Below are 18,125 nucleotides of genomic sequence, written 5' to 3'. Positions count from 1 at the left end.
ACAGCTAACAATTAGGCATCTATAACTCAGTAAGTATGAGAATAAAATAATTGGTCATTCCTATCTACATGTTTAAAACTACATTTCTAAGAATAGTAGAATTCACAAGACTGCACTTAAAACTAATCACTTTTAATAAAGTTAGACCTATAGTTTCTAAGAACAAATTAAAGAATTCTTGATGCTGAAATTTGTCTCAGAATGCATTAAATTTTAAGTTGAGATGACTATAACATTAGAATTTCTACAACTAAAGTTTTATATATATATATATAGATGTGTGTGTATATATATGTATATTTCCAATATTTTTAATATACTTCCTAATCCAAAAATTTCAGAGAATCATCCAGACCCTCAGAATTTTACTATAAAACAGATGGCTCTAATACAGTAAATTCCATGTGAAAATTAGTATTGTGGTACCATTATTACACTATTCAAAAGATATTTTTCTATTTTCCCATTTACTATGAGTTAAAGAAACACAAATAAATCATTTTTGATTCTCAAATAATGATGTGAGGCATGATTTTTTCCAACTAAAATTATAAATATGACAAAAGATAATAATAGGTGCTATTGTTTTCCTTTAGCTGCCTTATTGTTTTTTCCTGACTTCTTATAAAACTTTCAAACTTTGGGAATTTTTTGGATGAACAAATGCCAAAAAGATTTCTGATAGTGAGAAAACTACTTTTTTCCTGATTTGATTTATAAAAATGCAAAAGTATTGTTACATTGGTTCTTTGCCCTTCTTACTGACAAAATTTCAAAAGCTACTTGAAGAAACTTGAGACAATGTGTTACATATACAATTTGTGAACATGAATATACACATTAATATAAATGAATGCACATTAATAGAAATATTTGAATAATTAATGATTATTATATAAAAACCTAGCAAAGGTGGGCATATCCTCAAAAAAATCTAGCAGAAAAATTTTCCTAAATCTTACTTTTAAATAATGTATTATAAAAATCAGTCTAATAGAGTTATTAGAAAGCACTGGTATAGCAAAGGTCATTAAGTATGAGAGAATTATTAATTTATGATAATCACAAAGCCAGATATGGTGTAATCCAGTAGCTTGGGAGGCTGAGCAGGAGGAATGCAATTTTGAGCCCACCCTCAGCAACTTATCCAGGCCCTAAGCTACTTAGTGAGACCCTGTCTGAAAATAAATAAATAAATAAATAAATAAATAAAAAGGGTTAGGGATGTGACTCAGTGGTTAAGTGCTCCTGGGTTCAATACCTGGTACTAAAAACAAAACAAAACACAGCCCAATAATTTATATTATTATTATTATTAAAAAGCTTTATATTAATACTTGATTTAAAGCTTTGTTGATTGATATAAATATAGTTTCTATCTTTTAAATTATACCTCACTTTGTTCTTCTGCCCTGTCAAATACCCATATCGTGTACATGATATATATAACACCATAATAATTTTTCCAATAATTCAGATTTGCATATCATGAAACTACAAATCCTTGTTATAAACAAACCTTATTTTGGCCATTATTTAGATGTGAGCTAAAGCCAGCAATCATATCAGCACTAACAGGAATACCATAGCACTATCTAAATACCATAGCACTAAGTAAGTAACTGGATAAATTTTTATGACTCAATTTTTTGAAGACCTTAAATATGATTATAAGGAGCATTCCACTTTTTTGGTCTCCCATTGACATTTGTGGCCAAGATTTCTGTGATTAATTGTGAAGAAATAGCAATGGCCTTTTCATTGCCATCTATTCTCTATTGGATGCTGCTCCTGTTAATGTCAATGAATCTCGTCCCCTCTGTCCTCTCCTACACTGCTACGACCACCCTCACAATCACCACTGAGATCCCAAGACTTTAGAAGGCAAAAAAGAAAGGTGAGTTTATAAATCATGCTGTGAAGGCGTTGAGTCTGAATGTTAGTAGAGCCAGTTAGGAAAACAGCTGTCTAAAGGAAAACAGCTGTCTAAAGGAAAATGTGTATATGGGGTGGTCCTGAATTAATAAGAAAGTGAACAACTGACTAGCACCAGGATGTACACTAGTTTAGAAGGGACCCAGAAAGCCACCAACTTTTGGTCCTAGTATCTAATATAACCAGTTCCTTTAGGTAAGTCTCCTGAGTAATGCTGTGTATAATTATGTGCCAATTAGATTTCATAGAAATACTTCAAACAGCATCATCGTAACTAATAACACAATTTGCTGTAATATAAATGGGTAGTTTAGTGACTAAAATACTTCTGTACATATAAAAATAAACTATAATATGATCATAGCATGGTAAGCAAAAAGGAAATTTTTTCAATGATATATATATTAAGTTATTTTTAACCTAATATGTAAGAGGGAGTGTGAAAGGAAATTCAAAGTAAACTTGAGATCAAAAAGCAAAAATTAGGCTTATAAAATCTATACTTACACTGTCTAGAATGACCTAAACAGAGAATATTCATGTGTTTATATTTCATGTGTATGCACATACATATAAATACATTTGGTTACAGAATCTGAATCTGTGTGTATTTGAATATCTATGTGTGTATATAAAAGTTTAGTAATTCAATCTTCCCTTGAAGTCACTCTAATAATTTCTGTTGAATGCAACACCACCTCTAAGTGAAATCATTGGTAACTAGCTACTGAAAAACAGAACAAAGTTGTTCAACAATTTTAAAAATTCTGATTAGTTCTGATTATAGTCAGTGAGCTCTAAACTGTATTGCTCTTGTATTAAAGAGAAGAAATATTTATATAACATGAGAAAATGTGAGGTCACTTAAAAAAATACTGAGGTAGTAACCTGAATATTAAAGCTCTGCTTTGGATAGCCTCTAATTTTTATTCAACTAAAAAACAAGGGTTACATGTAACACCCATAAGTAATTTAAAGTATAAGGCTTCTTGTCCTTATTACAGATTTGAGAATATTTTTTTAATATTATAGAAACGTGAAAATGATAAGTTTAATAGAAAAATGTTCTCTCCGGCTAAGTCGAGAAACATTTTGGTTGTAGTTACTAAATTTCATTTTTTTCACAATGTTTTCTGATGAGTATCCAGCTACCAGGATAGACCCAGCCTAGAAAGCACTAGATGTTTTATGTCCATGAAGTACTAAGAGGAATTCAGAGAACATTAACTCCAAACATTTCAACCAATTAGATGTTATCATCAAACTAATGTACTTGTTTAAAACTACATTTCTAAGAATAATATGCAGCTGTTGGAGTCTTCTTCTTTCATTTCTTTGTTTCCTCCCTCCCTCTCTCTCTCCCCTCCTCTCTCTCTTTGAACTGCTGGCCATCACACAGAATGCTCCTATTCATAATCACTCTCACTTTGACTTTTTTGGATTTTTTTCCTTAACAATCTTTACCAGTAATAAAATCTAAAGTCAACAATGACTTTGATTTAAAAATTTTCAAGTTTTTTCCTGTTTCTTAGCTCTTTAGAAACACATTTTGGTTCATCTACCCTTATTGAGAGGATATGTACTATAAAGCATTCCCCACTAGCAAGGTAACAGCTTATCATGTGCTAGAACACATTCTTAAATACTCAGATTCTAATTTATCCTCAGGAAATTTTCACAGCCTACCTCTTTTCCCATGAGTATCATGTGCTCCAACTCTGTGCAAACATTGTCATGTTCACTATCAAATAAATTAATAAGCCTAACTTTTTTGAGACATAGAGTTTATAAGGTACAATAATTAATATTCCTTTCATCATCATTTTTTGGAATATTTTCTGTGTTCAATTTTGTATTTTTCAAGTAATTCTCCTTATAACCACTTAAAAATTACACTAATATTTTTGAACAAGTAGTTGTTTATGAATGTGGGTTAACCTCTGTCTCCCTAAACATCCTCATTAATTTTGAGAATTAGTTTTGCCATCATGGCCTTTCTATGTTTCTAAATGCAGATTTGGGAATTATTCCTAAAGACAATTTTTTGTTTATTTGTTTATTTATTTTATTTTATTATTTTTTGGCATGAGGGGTGCTTAAGCACTGACCCACATCCCCAGCCCTTTTATTTTTTTTTTTTTATTTTGAGACAGGGTCTCACTAAATTGCTGAGGCTGGTTTTGAACTGGTGATCCTCTTGATCCAGCCTCCGGAGCCAATGGGATTACAGGCATGTGCCATATACCCAGCTGAGAATTATTATTAATTAATTTTTTTTTTAAGAAGAGAAAAGCTGGTTAGTTGCCCTGAAACTAGTATTTCTACTATGGAAAATGAAAAGAAACAATACTGAGTTGCTCCAGCAGATCTAAACCCAGATCCATGACATCTTTTTTTTTTTTTTTTTATAAATTTGAGGAATTAACTATTAGTACTCATTTTATTGAAAGGAGACTCAAGACTGACGTGGAGCATGACAATCCTATCTGTCAACATACTCCTCCTTCCTGAGTTCCCTTAAGTCTATAGCAATTCTTTTTCCTGCCTGTGTTTGTTCCTTCCATCCTTCTGTCCTCTCTTCCTTTCTTTCTTCCTCCTTCCCTCCCTTTCTCCTCCCTCCCTCCCTCCCTCCTCCCTCCCTCCTTCCTCCCTTCTCCCTCCCTCCTTCATCTTCACTTCTTTCTTCCTCCCTCCCTTCCTTCTTTCCTCTCTCTCTTCTCTTCTTTGTCTCTTCCAGTATAACACTTTATTTTATTTAGGTGAAACAAAGGCTTCTAGTAGTCTGCAAAATATCCCTTGGAATAGAGCAAAACTTAATACTACAACACAAAACCACATAAGGCACCAAGGTAGGTATCATATCAGTCTATTCTACTTGTCTAGAGTTGGAGGACTAAAGCAAGAATGAATTGAAGAATCCTAAGGGTTTTTAAATAGATGTGAGATTGCTTTGGAAATTTTCAAAAATTTTAATTATATCATCTTAAATTTGTCCATTGCTTCGACTGAGGACTGCAAATACAAATAGGGAATCAAGCATTTGAATGAAGGCCCATCTAGAGTAGGGGAATTATAAGGGTACTGAAAAAATGCAGTCAGGAATATGGAAAAGTTTAGGTTCCTTAAGCCAGACAACATGGGTGGATGTGTACATATATATCCACAGAACTTAAAAGTCCTAGAGGATTAACAGTTCCTACTTAATGATTTGTTCGGTTGAATTCAATTCATCAAGGGTTTACTATGTTCTTAATAATACCATGCATTCATGAACACATAACGTGGGTATAGACCTACCTAGCAGAAATAAAGACACGCTATTATACCAACACATTTAAGTTTTTATCTTGTTAATGATGGTTCAAATACAACTTCATTCCTTGTACAATAGTACTGTTGCTATTACTAGTGTTTCTCAAACTTTCTGATCACAACCATTAGTGAGAAAGACATTTTACACAGCGGCCAGTACGTGCACACATATATATTTTGGTCAACATACATACCTGAACCAGTAGTTTAATCCAACACACTTTCACAGACCACTAATGTATTGTAGCCCGCAGCTTGAAAAATACACAACTTACTTCCACATCATTCAAAATCATATTCATGTTAAGAAAATCATGCATGGAAAATCCAAAACAACTCCACCTCACAATGAGTTTAACTCTATATAGAGCAGCCTTACAGAAGGAAAGAAAACATCTATTCGAGAGTGAAGAAAACAAATCATTATTCTCTATTTTGTTTTTCATGGGACTAAAACAGGGATGCAAAATATTTATGTTTAATAGAAGATTCCATTTCTTCTCACTTCCCACCCATCCACACCTCATCTTTATCTTTTTCCTTTAACTCCATTAAAACCATCATTCACTTCATTTAATCTATAAAATGAACATTTTCCATAGAAAAGTCATTCCCTAGGAAAATTATCTTCCTATCACTGATTTACTACCACTAATTATCACTATTCTACATAATTAAATTTATATGGTCTACGTTTGAAAATGTATTTCATCTATTTTTACTATGTAAAGTTTTGGAGAAAATATATCTTCAGAATTTTCCAGATTTGCTAAAATCCAAAGAAATGTCCATCACTCTCCATGATCTAAAAGCATATATCTCTTTCTCTCCTTCTTGACCTTTATCCTTTTTATGCTTCTATCAATCATCCAGTTGTGGTGGGTTGAGCAAGAAATTGCCCTTTCAGAAGTTCTCCTGTAGTTCAAAGCTTTCATCTACTTTCTCAAGAATGTCCCCTAAAATATGAATTCAAATGCAGATGAGATACAAATGAGATATGATTTTCTACCCACCTTAAAAGTATTTTGTTTTAGTTATGCTTTCTAATTAGTCTACCAAATATTTAAAAGATTTAAGTAAAAATAATAATAACATCAACTATGACAATCTGATTTTCCAGCCTAAGATCTCACTCATGAGTCAAGTCATGAAAAATTTATCTTTCCCCCTTTTTAAATTTTCCAATCTCTACAAAACTTCTATAAATACTGAAGGAAAACAGACATTCACATTCCACCTTGACAAAGTTCCTTCTAGATACTGCATTGCACCCTGGCTTGAATATTTCTTTTTCCTTTATTTTAATCTTTCTTGGTTAGTATTCTAAGTCTTTTAGGAATCACTACCATTCTTTTCCATAAAAACACAAGCCTATACTCCTACTGGATAATAACTGTCTTCATTTCACAAACACTCTCTACTTACTAAAAAGAAAAAGAAAATCTCTGCATAGCCACTTCCCTTTCACCTCAAAATCATATTTACCTGTGTTATTTCCTACCTATGCTACTATACATATGTAAACATATTCTGATTTTTCAACATCTGTTAAATATGTTCAACTTCCATTATTTGTTAAAGATGTTCTCCAATTCTTGAGAAGCACTTAGCCATTTCTTTTTTCCAATGATTCTCTTGAACTCATTAATTTACATTTAGAATAACTCCCTGTTTCTGTTCAAAAAAAGAAAATACAAGCCAAAGGAAGGTATTGGGTCAGCAATGTGAAACATGCATACACATGTCTGTGGTGCACCTATGAGAAGATGTGGAAATTAACGACGATGCTGTTCCTATGGTAAGGAAGGAGAAAGAGCACTGAATGATTTCAACTGGCTCTCCACATCTACTGATGTCCACTAGATAATTTTCTCATTCTCTTAGAATATTTGACAATGCAGGCATGGGAGCAAGAAAATTTATCAGTTTAGCTCTTCACAAAGAACTCAGCCAGATCCTTGCCAAACTCAGTGATTAAAAAAACAATCAAAATATGCACATCACAGCATAGTCTACCTGAGCTTTAACATCTGAAAACTATAAGGAACCTGTTGGTGAAACAGCTATAAATATAGTTCTCTTAAGGTATTTTTTATTGATGATTTTAAAACAGATCTGAGAAATTGTATAGCATCTCATAGTTTGAAAAATATTACCCTACATATAATATTAAAAAGTCATAAGGTCACTGACATCATTACTTGTGTCTTACTGATGAGGCAATAAAGTTTAGAGAAATTATGCTAATGTACCTAACATCAATCAACTGGTAAATTAGATGAGAGTAGTGATTCTTTCCACAACCTCTTCCCTAATACAAATTTTATTTTTTTTTAAAGTGAAAAGCAAGGAAACTAGTAGTATATTTCCCGAATGCAATTTATTTAATGATTTTATATCAACTGAAGAAACACACCTTGAAAGTGAGGTATTTGAAAAAGTAAGGTTTTCTTTGCCACTATTTAGTAAGATATGTAGTGAAACAGATGTGTTAAATACTAAGAGGAAAGAAAAAAATCACAAGTTTAATTTCATAACTATTCACAAATTCTCATGCTCTTAAAATAAATTAAGAGAAAGCCCAGAAGTTTCACAGAGGAAAAAATATTCCTTATAATGTTTTAGAGTAGAAGTTAACAAGCCTGCTGGGATCCTTTTAGCCCCTGCAGAGCTCAGTCTTCAACATTATTAAATGGCTGTCGCATCTGAAGTATGGTGCAACATAACTCAATAAACAACAGAAAACATATGATGCTGAATGGAGGGAGGCTTTTCGATTACCCTGCAGAATAATTCAATTTCAGGACAGGTGTTTGCATGTGATAGAACAAGATATGACTCAGGGATAAAATCACCCATGCACCCTTCCCCTGATACTTTGCAACTCCTAAGGATAATAGCATAATGCTAGATGAGAAAGTGTAAGAACAGGCAGAAACACTGAGAACAAGTGAAGAAACAAAACTATTCATACAGAAAATTCTCAAATTTTACAGATTGAAAAAAAAAAAAAAAAAACACTTTTCCTGAAAACAAGTTTTATAAAAAGTTGTTTTCTGGAGTAGACAAAATTATCTGACATTCTAATCAGGGACTGAAAATCACAGTACTAATAAAAATTAAAGACTTTTCCATGTATTTTTGGTTCACTTTTGCTGTAATTAACCTAAGACCAGGAGGAAAACTGAAGGTACTCCTTTCTCCAGTTTATATATTTAAATGAAACTTTGAATAAACATCTTAAATTAGACCTTTCACTTAAGTTATATATTTCTACATAACAAATACAAGGTTCCCCCCCTCTCTTTCATTATTTTGTATAATACAAGTAAAACTAAATATAAGAAGTTGAAGCATATCCACTTGTGTTAAATGTATTGAAGGGTAGGACATTTCGTTAAGTTTTTTCAAAGCAAACTTAAAGTGCATTGTTTATTGGTAAAAGTGAACTACATATTCAGGACAATCTGACCAATTACCAGCAATAAATTCTAAGGGCATTAATAACTTTAGAAGACTTCTTAAAAACACATCTTCAATCTATGCCCAGGAAATACTCAAATAGTTGAATATTTCACTTTGCATCCCAAACAAATATTCCAACATGTCTTCAATGTTCCAAATATAGAAAATATGGATGAAATGTCCAAACTTTCTGCACATTTTTTGAAGTTTTTTACCCTTAAAGACTATTTTATTAAATACTTCTCTATCAATCTATAAGTCTGACTATGTAAAACCTAACTATTCATGCAGAAAAACAGATGGCAAAGACTATTCAAAATATGCAAATCTATTCATCAAAAAATTTTAAAACCAAATCACTTTTATTACCTTCATCACCAGATAGACTTTCCTTTTTTAACCAAATATTTTTATCTAACTAAAGTCAAACTTTTAAGTATAAAGTTTAGTTTTATTTAATTTGTCCTTATCCACCTTTTGATTGTTTGCTTTTGTTTTGCTTGAAGATGTCTCTATTTCAAACAAATATTGTTATAGTATAATTTTGATCTTTTTTATTAATTCTAATAATCATCATCTAAAAGACTGTTTGATTTCACATGATGCTTGGTTGGATCAAAGTACTGATTTTATTGAGGAATTATTAAAAATGTATGCTTCTTTTAAAAAGTTATCATTATATTTATCTTACAGACAAAACTATATATTTATCATGCACAGCATGGTGCCTGATGTATACAGAAACAACTTTAAGTCTCTTGGCTTAAACCTAGCGATGGAAAGAGAACGTTATTGCACTTGCCTTACAGTTCAATGCACTGGGAACACATCTGTTTTGTGGCTTACTTGAAAGCTGAACCCCTTTGAGCTTTTCTCTTATCATTTATAAATTAACAATCTTTTTGATATATTATTTGAACTCCATTAAAAAGTTCCCCTTTTCCTTTTATAGCCAATTATATTTTTACATTTTTATATTAAAAACTTTTGTTTTGTATTGGCATGTTTTTAATTTTTGAAACCTAAAAACTCATTTTTAAATTATGACACAAAATGACATATTGAAGAATGTTTCAATTTATGACAGGAAACATTTATATTTTTTCCATAATATTTTTAAAAGTCCCTAACCTTCAAAAACATATGCAAGTTCAATTACTAACTAATTTTTACTAACTATACAGGTTCTGAATTTGAATGACAAACCTATTTTACATGTGGGCTACTGGTGAATTTCCTCAGGAGGGTGGTGCCACTTTCCTACACAAATTATAGAAAATGCTTTGTCCAGATTTTTACAACTGGTACATATATAGTTGGGTTCTTAGGTTCTTAGAACTTAGCATATCATAATATGTTCTCCCCTGCCAAACAAAACAAAACAAAAACAAACAAACAAAAATTACTGAATCAAATTATCAAGTTTGGGATAGTATCTGAATGTTTTTTCACCACACCCCTTAGAAGATCAACCTAACTCATGGAACTATTATTGCTAGCCTGTACCACCTTCAGCAGAACAGTTTTTAAAAGAAAGACAAGATTTTTTTTTTTTTTTTTTATGGTCCCATTCTTCTTCTGATTTTTCAGTTTCTTAATGTCTTCCCTATAAAGTGGTGGCAGTATGTAACTTGCAGCAAGGAGAGCCAGGAGTGGGGGCAGGGAAACCTCCTGAGGCACTGCTTACTAATGTAATTCCATAAATCAACTAATGGGAGAGAAACCAGATCTGTGTGGTCTCTAATGCTGTCCCACTGAGATCAATCATGTCACCTGAACAACGTTCAGGGACTAAAAGGCTGGGGTTGCCCATGGAATAACTGTATCCCTTGAGCCATATCGAATTGGGATATTTTTTAAAAGTTAGATTTTCATGATCAGAAATCTAAGTGTGAGTGTAAACACTTTGCAAAAGACAAAGTGTTGTTATATAACTTAGGGCTATAAGGATCATCCTATATAATCACATTTTTTAAAATATCTAGGAACGTAGTACGGAGGGGCACACATTATTTGTAATAACTGCTTTTGACAATTAGTGGCTATTTTTAATATTATAAAGGGGTGATTCTATAAGCTTATTTCTAGGACAATAATGGTGCTCTTAACATTACCCTAATACAGATTTAAATAGTTTCAAAAGGAATCGCAGAGTGAGGGATTAAAAAAAAAAAATTGTGGGCAAGAATCCCAACACCTGCATGTGAGTTTGTCTTAATCTCAGTTTACTCATCATGAAAGTATCTGATTATGGCTACAGTCTTTGAGATGAAAGCAAGTCAAAGGGAAGGGCACATGAGGTTTAAAGTGATAACTAAGAGTAAAAGTTATGATTATGATCCAGATATTAATTTGTGTCCTTATTTTTAAGCTAATGAATTTTAGCTATTGAATTTACACCTGAAATCCACAGATAATAACTGGATTGAGTCCCTCAGACAGCAGTCTACCCAGTGTCCAAAACACCTTCTCAGATGGTGGACTAAATTAAAGAGGGAAACCAGGGCAGCAGGCTGACTTTTCACTGACCCCAAATCATTGCTCCAGCTTTGATTCAGTCATGTAAGACCTGTCATTCTTCCCTGTGTCCACTTTCTTACAACCACAACTTGTGGTTACACATGAATTTAAGGCAGCCATGCTGTCATTGCCTCTTTAATGACCCAGACAGAATCTTAGATAATTCTGAAAGACTATCTCTTTTCTCTGCGAAATAATATTCCACTGATAATCTTAGCCTTGAAAGAATGACAGACCATGCCACCATAGGAAGGAATCTTCACTTTGGATATCTTGAGAATTCATCAAAGGGAGAAATTTGCTCCTGTCCTATCTATGCCCCACTTTTTAAAGATCAATAGAATTTTTGTACATGAGAATTTTCAAAAAGGAAAATAGAAAGGTAATATGCTATTGAAATGACTAAGAATTTTAAACACACAACAAGCTTGTGGGAACACCATCAAAAGGGAAAAAAGAAACAGTCTATGAAAAATGTTTAGACTGACACATCAGCATAGAACCTTGTGTAGAAAGCCTGTTGGTGCTCATAGCAGACTCCTCCATAGTGGTTACTTAGTACAGAAATCAGAATTATCCAATGCCCTCTTTACTATATACCCTAAATTTGGATGCATGAGTCTAGCTACAGATGGGGCCTAAAACACCAAATCTATAGTTCCATATACATATCAAAAGGAAATAAAAATCATGTAGTATTCATCAACTGGACATTACTATGAAACTTCAGTATAAACTGAATTTATTTCCCATGGCCTTCCAGACCTAGAGAAGTTACAATAAAATAATAAAAAATAATAATTCAAAATTTGCCACCTAATATACAAATCTGTATTGTTGCTGTGATTATCTTTGCTTAAATAGCATTGCTAAGGAAAATATAATAAACCACCTGCAGTAAAGTTAAACTTTCAACATGGACATGATTTCTCTTATAAGAAGGAATTAGTGCTATATTTTAATGCAATTGATCATAATTGATAATGATATCCACTTAGTACCATTATTTTTTCAGAATCCCAAAGTGCTATCTGCCTTGACTTATGAAAGTTTTTAAAAATCTGTATCTTCTTTGTATTCAGATCAGCAACAAATATCAGCCCCCCTTATCTTTATCATTTTAAAAAAAAATCACATCACAGTTATTCATAGAGAAAACTTCTCTAAACAGTGTTCACAATTTCTAAAAGAATGTATGGGGACTATTTTTACCATAACTCAGGAGACCCACTCTTACCCTACCATCCAGTGCATAAAATGCTGCCAAATTCTAAATCCAATGCCTAGATGTTTACATGAACATCTAACATTATATTCTTAAAATTTTTATCAAGGGACTCTGATTACTTGTCCATATTTTTTTAATATAACACCAAAACATTTATCTATAATTTCCCATTTTTGCTCTTTTTCCTTTTGATCAGGATAATATATGCAATTTTTGTCAAACACATCCATGTCTATTAATCATAATTAAAAGCCTAATTGAACAATTACTTATGTGGTCCTTTGTAAAATGACTGCTTTTAAGAACACATTGGTAAAAGAAGCTATCATTTATCATATAAGGTAGCAACCAAAACTTCACTTGGTGTATAGGGCAATTTTGTAACCATAAAGTGATTACTTTGTCAATTGCAGAACCCAAGGAAAATACTTTGTTTCCTTTTGTAGCCGAGTTTTAGGAATCATTCATTTCTGAAACTATGTAAGATTTTTAAAAATAAAATCTCTATCACCTGCCCCAAAATGAACCAATGGCATCCCTTTATTCTAAATCATATCTCCTTAAAAATTGAGGGTGACCATCAGCTTTTTATACTATTTCTGCTTTCTTTAAAAATACCAGAGAGACAAAAAACAAAACAAAAAAACAGAAATAATCTTTGCTGTTCAGGAGAGAAACTGTTCTGTAAGAGGGCAAAAAAATTCCTTTTTGACTCCAGGTATTTTGGCTTCAGTGAAAAATAAATATATAAATGCTTATGTGCCACAAACCGTGTGCTCACTGTTGCAATTGGGCCACTAGTAAGTCTTTCTTAGCCAATGAACATATAGGATGTGATGTGTCCAATTCTTTGGGCAGAGATTTTTTTTTTTTTCTTTTAATAAGGAAGAGAGGGAGCATTTCAAATCAGCCAGGTAAAATACTGACCATATTGCATCTGAAACTTATGATTTTTTAGACCAATTGCATTCTCCCCCCCTTCCAAGATAAAAAGGAGGGGCACCCTCTCTAGCAGAAGGGCGGTAACACGCGAAGTACTGCTGGGGCGGGTGGTGGAGAGGCCGTGCCCTCCGCAAACCACCTACAACTGTATCTCACAACGTGAATGAAGCTTCAGAAAAGGGGCACTGCATCTGGAAGCCAGACAAGAAGCCCTGCAGGGGAGAGGAGAGGGGAGTAAGGAGGGAAGGGGAGACACTGGGAAACAAGAAATCATCTCCTCTGACCTCTAGTGAAGTGCCAGGTTTTTTCTTTAGCTCTTCACATTTTCTAAATTTGCAGATCTGGTGTCCCGTTTTGCGGTTCCTGCAACTGCTACAGACGCCACAGTTGATGAGCCTCTTGCAGGGCACGCAGACCCCACACCTTTTCCTCTTCTTCTTGGCCGGGTTGGCTCCGCCAGCTCCCCCTGAGGAGGACGAGGAGGAGGAGGAATGATTCTGCGGGCAGTCTGCCAGATTGGCAATTTGAAACGCACTGTCTGTGACGGCTGCTGAGGCTGCTGCGGGGGAGTGAAGGGCTGTCATGACGATGACCCCTGGAGGTAATGAGATGCCCCCTAAAGCCGGGATAGCGGAAAAAGTCCCCACGCGCTCGGGGAGATTCATTATCTCTGCTTCAGCAGCGCCGCATTTGAGCTTGTTCATGCATTCCCCCGCCAAAGGTCTGCAGTGTTCAGGGGATAAGGTGGAGAGGAAATTAGTATTTGCCATTTGCAACGACGGCTCTGGCGGGCAGCCAGCTTTCCCCAGCCTCTGGGAGTCGTTTCGGTGGTGCATGCTGGTCCTGCTGCCGCCGCCGCCGCCGCCGCCGCCACCGCCGGCGGGGAGGATCGCCGAGGAGGAGGCGGAGGAGGAGGCGGCGGCGGAGGAGGATTTCCTGCCGCCCCCGCCGCCCCCGCCACCGCCCCCACCGCCGCCGCCGCCGCCGCCCCCGCCCCCGCCGCCGCCTCCGCCCCCGCCGCTGCCCCAGAGCATGGCGGTGGCGGCGGCGGCGGTGGCCGCGTTGTCGCAGTTCCAGGGGGACATGCCGATGCGCGCGGCGGCAGCGGCGGCGGCGGCGCTGCTGGGGAAGATGGGGGTGGTGATGCGCGCGATCTTGGCCGCCTGCGGGAAGGCGCCACCGTTGGTCTTGTAGAAGGAGGTGGCAAAGGAGCGGTAGCGCTCCATCTCCGAGTTGTAATCCACAAGGCTGTTCAGGGCCCCCTCGGGCAGGTGGCTTTCCTTGGGCAAGCCCGGGGCCTCCGGGCTCGGCCCGGGCTCCACGCAGACATTGGTGTTCATGGTGCAGGGGGGGAAGAAGGGGTGCAGGGTGGAAGTGGGGACCGTCTGGTCCGACACCTGGGTGGGAAAGGGGGAAAGATGGGGGGGAGGGAAGGGGGTGATGGTGGTGTTGGGGTGGGGGCCGAGGCGGGAGGGGAAAGTGGGTCCGGGTGGGGAGAGCAAGGTGAGGGCTGCTTTATTCCTCTCTGGGGCGCATTTCCACAGACGGTGAATTCCCAGGCAGCGTCTTCTTTTGCATTATCCTCCAACTGTTACAACTAAAATAAAGAAAGTCATTCCAACGAGCTGCACGAGGAAAAAGATTAAAAATAAATAAACAGCCTCCCTCATACCCCACCGCAGACACCAAAGGCTCCCACATTCTTCTGTCAGGTCGTTTGCATAACAATCATCGAGACGTGACCCCCCATTTCTACCCCCGCAACACTCCCAACCCCTGCTCCCTCCCTCCCCACAGCAAACCACAGCTCCTCCCCCCTATTCTTGTAACCCTCCTGAGAAAATGTATTAATAGCCAGAATACCCAGGGAAAGTGGGAAGACGGGGGTGACAAATGCCGAGGGAAAAGGGCAATTGGAGTGCTAAAGACATGCAAATCAGGGGTGGGAGGGCGATACTACCTATAAGCAGAGGGCATTTAAACATTATGAAATGTGTGAACAAGTGCTGCCTGGGCATGCAAATGCTGTAAAGTAGAAAACAGCAATGGCCCTATGAGGAAAATGAACAGGAAATTAGCAAATGAAGTACTGAGAAAGTCTACAATACATCCGAGTATAAACTGTAAGCAAACACAATACAACTGAGAGCTAAGAGACTGCCCACATACAATCTGAACTAAAGAGGCAGGGAAAAAAGAACTACCAGCTGCCACAGTGTCCTTCTGTGTCTGCGGTCATTAGTTTGAATCCCAGCACAGCTGGCTCTGTTAGGGTCTTAATTCAATGGACCAAGGACAGGTCTCAATTGTACAAGCCATTTGGTGGTGGGGCTTGGTGGGGGTAAAAGGGTGGTGTTTTACTTGTTTAAAAGAAAGGAAGAAAAGAAAGATGGACTAGATAAAATTAAAAAAAAAAAATACAAGCAATGTCACAGGCTTTTAACCAAGTGTCTGCAGCCTCTGTAAGAATATTCCCAATCATACCTAATGGAGATTGCTGTCTCTTCCCAAGACAAGAGGAAAGCATGGGACTTTTCTTTTCCCCCCTTAATGATCTCTCACCATCACTGATTTTTACATTGAGTAAAAGGGAGGGGGTCCCTTGAGGTGTTGTTTACCCAAAGAAATAACCATTTAAATGATTTTTCCCCTTTTGCTCTTTTTGAGAGGAAAGTTTAATGTTAACTGGGTATTTGCATTCATCTCTCTGGTTACAGGCCATTATTATGCTTTAGGAAGCGGTATTTTAGTTGTTTATTACAGAGGAAGAAGTACATCACAGCCTTTTAAGAAGTAGAGCAAGGACATAAAGTGTATATTCACCTAAAAACCAGTTTCTTTGTTTCCAGATATTTTTTGCCAGAATATCTTTTTGTGACATCTTTTGAAGACCACAGATTGCTCTAGAATGTAGAGTTCAGAAAATTCTAAATGAGGGCCTAGTAGTCTGAGTCTCAAATATTCAGAGTTTAAAATGGATATCAATTATAGTAATTATGCTTATAATTAGATTAATGAACCATTTATGCCCAAACTCCAAGTGCAAAAACTTCAAGACCTACTGATGAGGCGCCCTAAAAAAGAGGGGTTTATGTAAACAAATCCCTATTAGGCAAAGTAAATCAAGATAAGGAACCTCACCCCAGGCTGGATTAGAAACTAGCAGGCATCTTTCAATCACAGCAAGTCCCTAATCACTCAGGAACCTCCTCTGTGGTTTCACATTAGGGGAAACTGCTCCCTTCTGAGGTCTGATGGCAATACAAAGGGTGCCCCCAAAATGCTCCTGGCTAAATATTCTTGATGCTTGGAAGGGGGTGGGGGAAGACACAGCAAGAATATGCATATAGCTTCAGTTTCTGTGAATCACATTGTAACTGCAAGACCATAATAACTGCTACTCAGTTAAAAACTAGTTATGCCAACCATGCAATAGATATCATCACACTGAGTGGAGGGAAATTTTTCAACATTTCAATCTTTTGACCTTGTTCCAAAAAAAGAAAGAAAAAAAAAAAAAGGAAAGAAATAATTTAGTGTCCCCTTTTTAGAGTCAAGAGTGGTGTTTCCAAACAGAAGCTCTCCTTGCTTTTCTGATTGCCATCACCTCCCCCCTTCCCACCTCAAGGTTTAATGCCACCAGAATCTGTAAAAAATGATTGTGCCCAGTATCCAGGTCATTATTGTTTAATCAATGCATCTCTGGAGCATGAAAAAGGTACCTAAGCTACAGCTATTGTTTGCATTTTATTTAAAAACAAAATAAAACACACAGAAATAACTATAGTTCTATACCAAAGCTAAATTAGACACACATACTTCATGATCCTGTTTTGCCTTTAAACAATATGACTGTACATGCCTAAGATTGTATGTCTGGTCTACCAGAGACATAGAGATCAAAGGTCATATTTAACATTCAGGAGGAGGGGCGGGTGCAGATTAATTAATAAATTAATACAGCCACGGTTTTTAACTGCTGGAGTCCAGCATTAATAATCTACTTTTACAATCCCAACGGACAGCAAACATTTAAGAGAAAAAAGCCAGAGAAAGAGAAAGAACAATCACTTACCAGTCTCTTTTTATTTGGGGAGCCTTAGAATTTGCAGACGCTGCCAGTCTGCCTTTAATTAGTTGCACATCACCCCTAACACAAAGAAACACAAATCCAGATGTGTCTTGGCAGCTCCCAATTACAACTTTAATACTTGTAAACAAACTGTTGGGGAGGGGGGTAAATAAATATGCGGATCAAAAAAAAATACCTGTAAATGGCTTTTTTTTTCTTGTTGCAGAGAGGAGGAGGAGGAGATGGTGTTAGTGGTGGGGGTGGAAGGAGGAGGAGGTGGGGGGAGAGGAAAGAGCCGAGTGTGAGTGTATGTGTGAGAGCGCGGGGCTGTTGTCGGTGGTCTCTCCTCTCCCAGCGCGTTGCTCTCCGTCCGTCTCCAGTCGCTGTGTGCGAGGGAGGGAGGGAGCCGGGGAGTCTCTCCTCTCTCTCTCCCTCTCTCTCTCTTTCTCACCCTCCCCCCTCTCGCTCTGTTTGTGTGTGTGCGTGTGTGTGGTTGCTGGGGGAGGGGAGCGGAGAGAAAGGCGAGGGAGGAGGTGTGGAGGCTGGGGGCGGGGGCGCGGGGGGGCGCGGGGGGGCGCGATTGGCGCCGAGGTGAGGAGGACGCAGGGACGTGGACACCTACTGATGATTGGCTGCAAATTACACGGGGAA

The 18,125-nt window shown here is 36.8% G+C and overlaps 1 protein-coding gene across 1 annotated transcript; it reads right to left on the bottom strand.

Annotated features, from left to right (window-relative positions):
• Positions 1–13,554: 13,554 nt before the first annotated feature.
• Cxxc4 (CXXC finger protein 4) lies at positions 13,555–14,742 on the bottom strand. Its single transcript, XM_071614024.1, has one exon. The coding sequence runs from the start codon at positions 14,740–14,742 to the stop codon at positions 13,555–13,557; it is 1,188 nt and encodes a 395-aa protein (XP_071470125.1).
• Between the last annotated feature and the right edge of the window lie 3,383 nt (positions 14,743–18,125).

This window comes from Marmota flaviventris, chromosome 7, assembly GCF_047511675.1.
Source record: "Marmota flaviventris isolate mMarFla1 chromosome 7, mMarFla1.hap1, whole genome shotgun sequence".
Taxonomy (NCBI): Eukaryota; Metazoa; Chordata; class Mammalia; order Rodentia; family Sciuridae; genus Marmota; species Marmota flaviventris.
The sequence above is the reverse complement of the archived record's forward strand: the minus strand, read 5'-3'. Positions and strand labels throughout refer to the sequence as shown.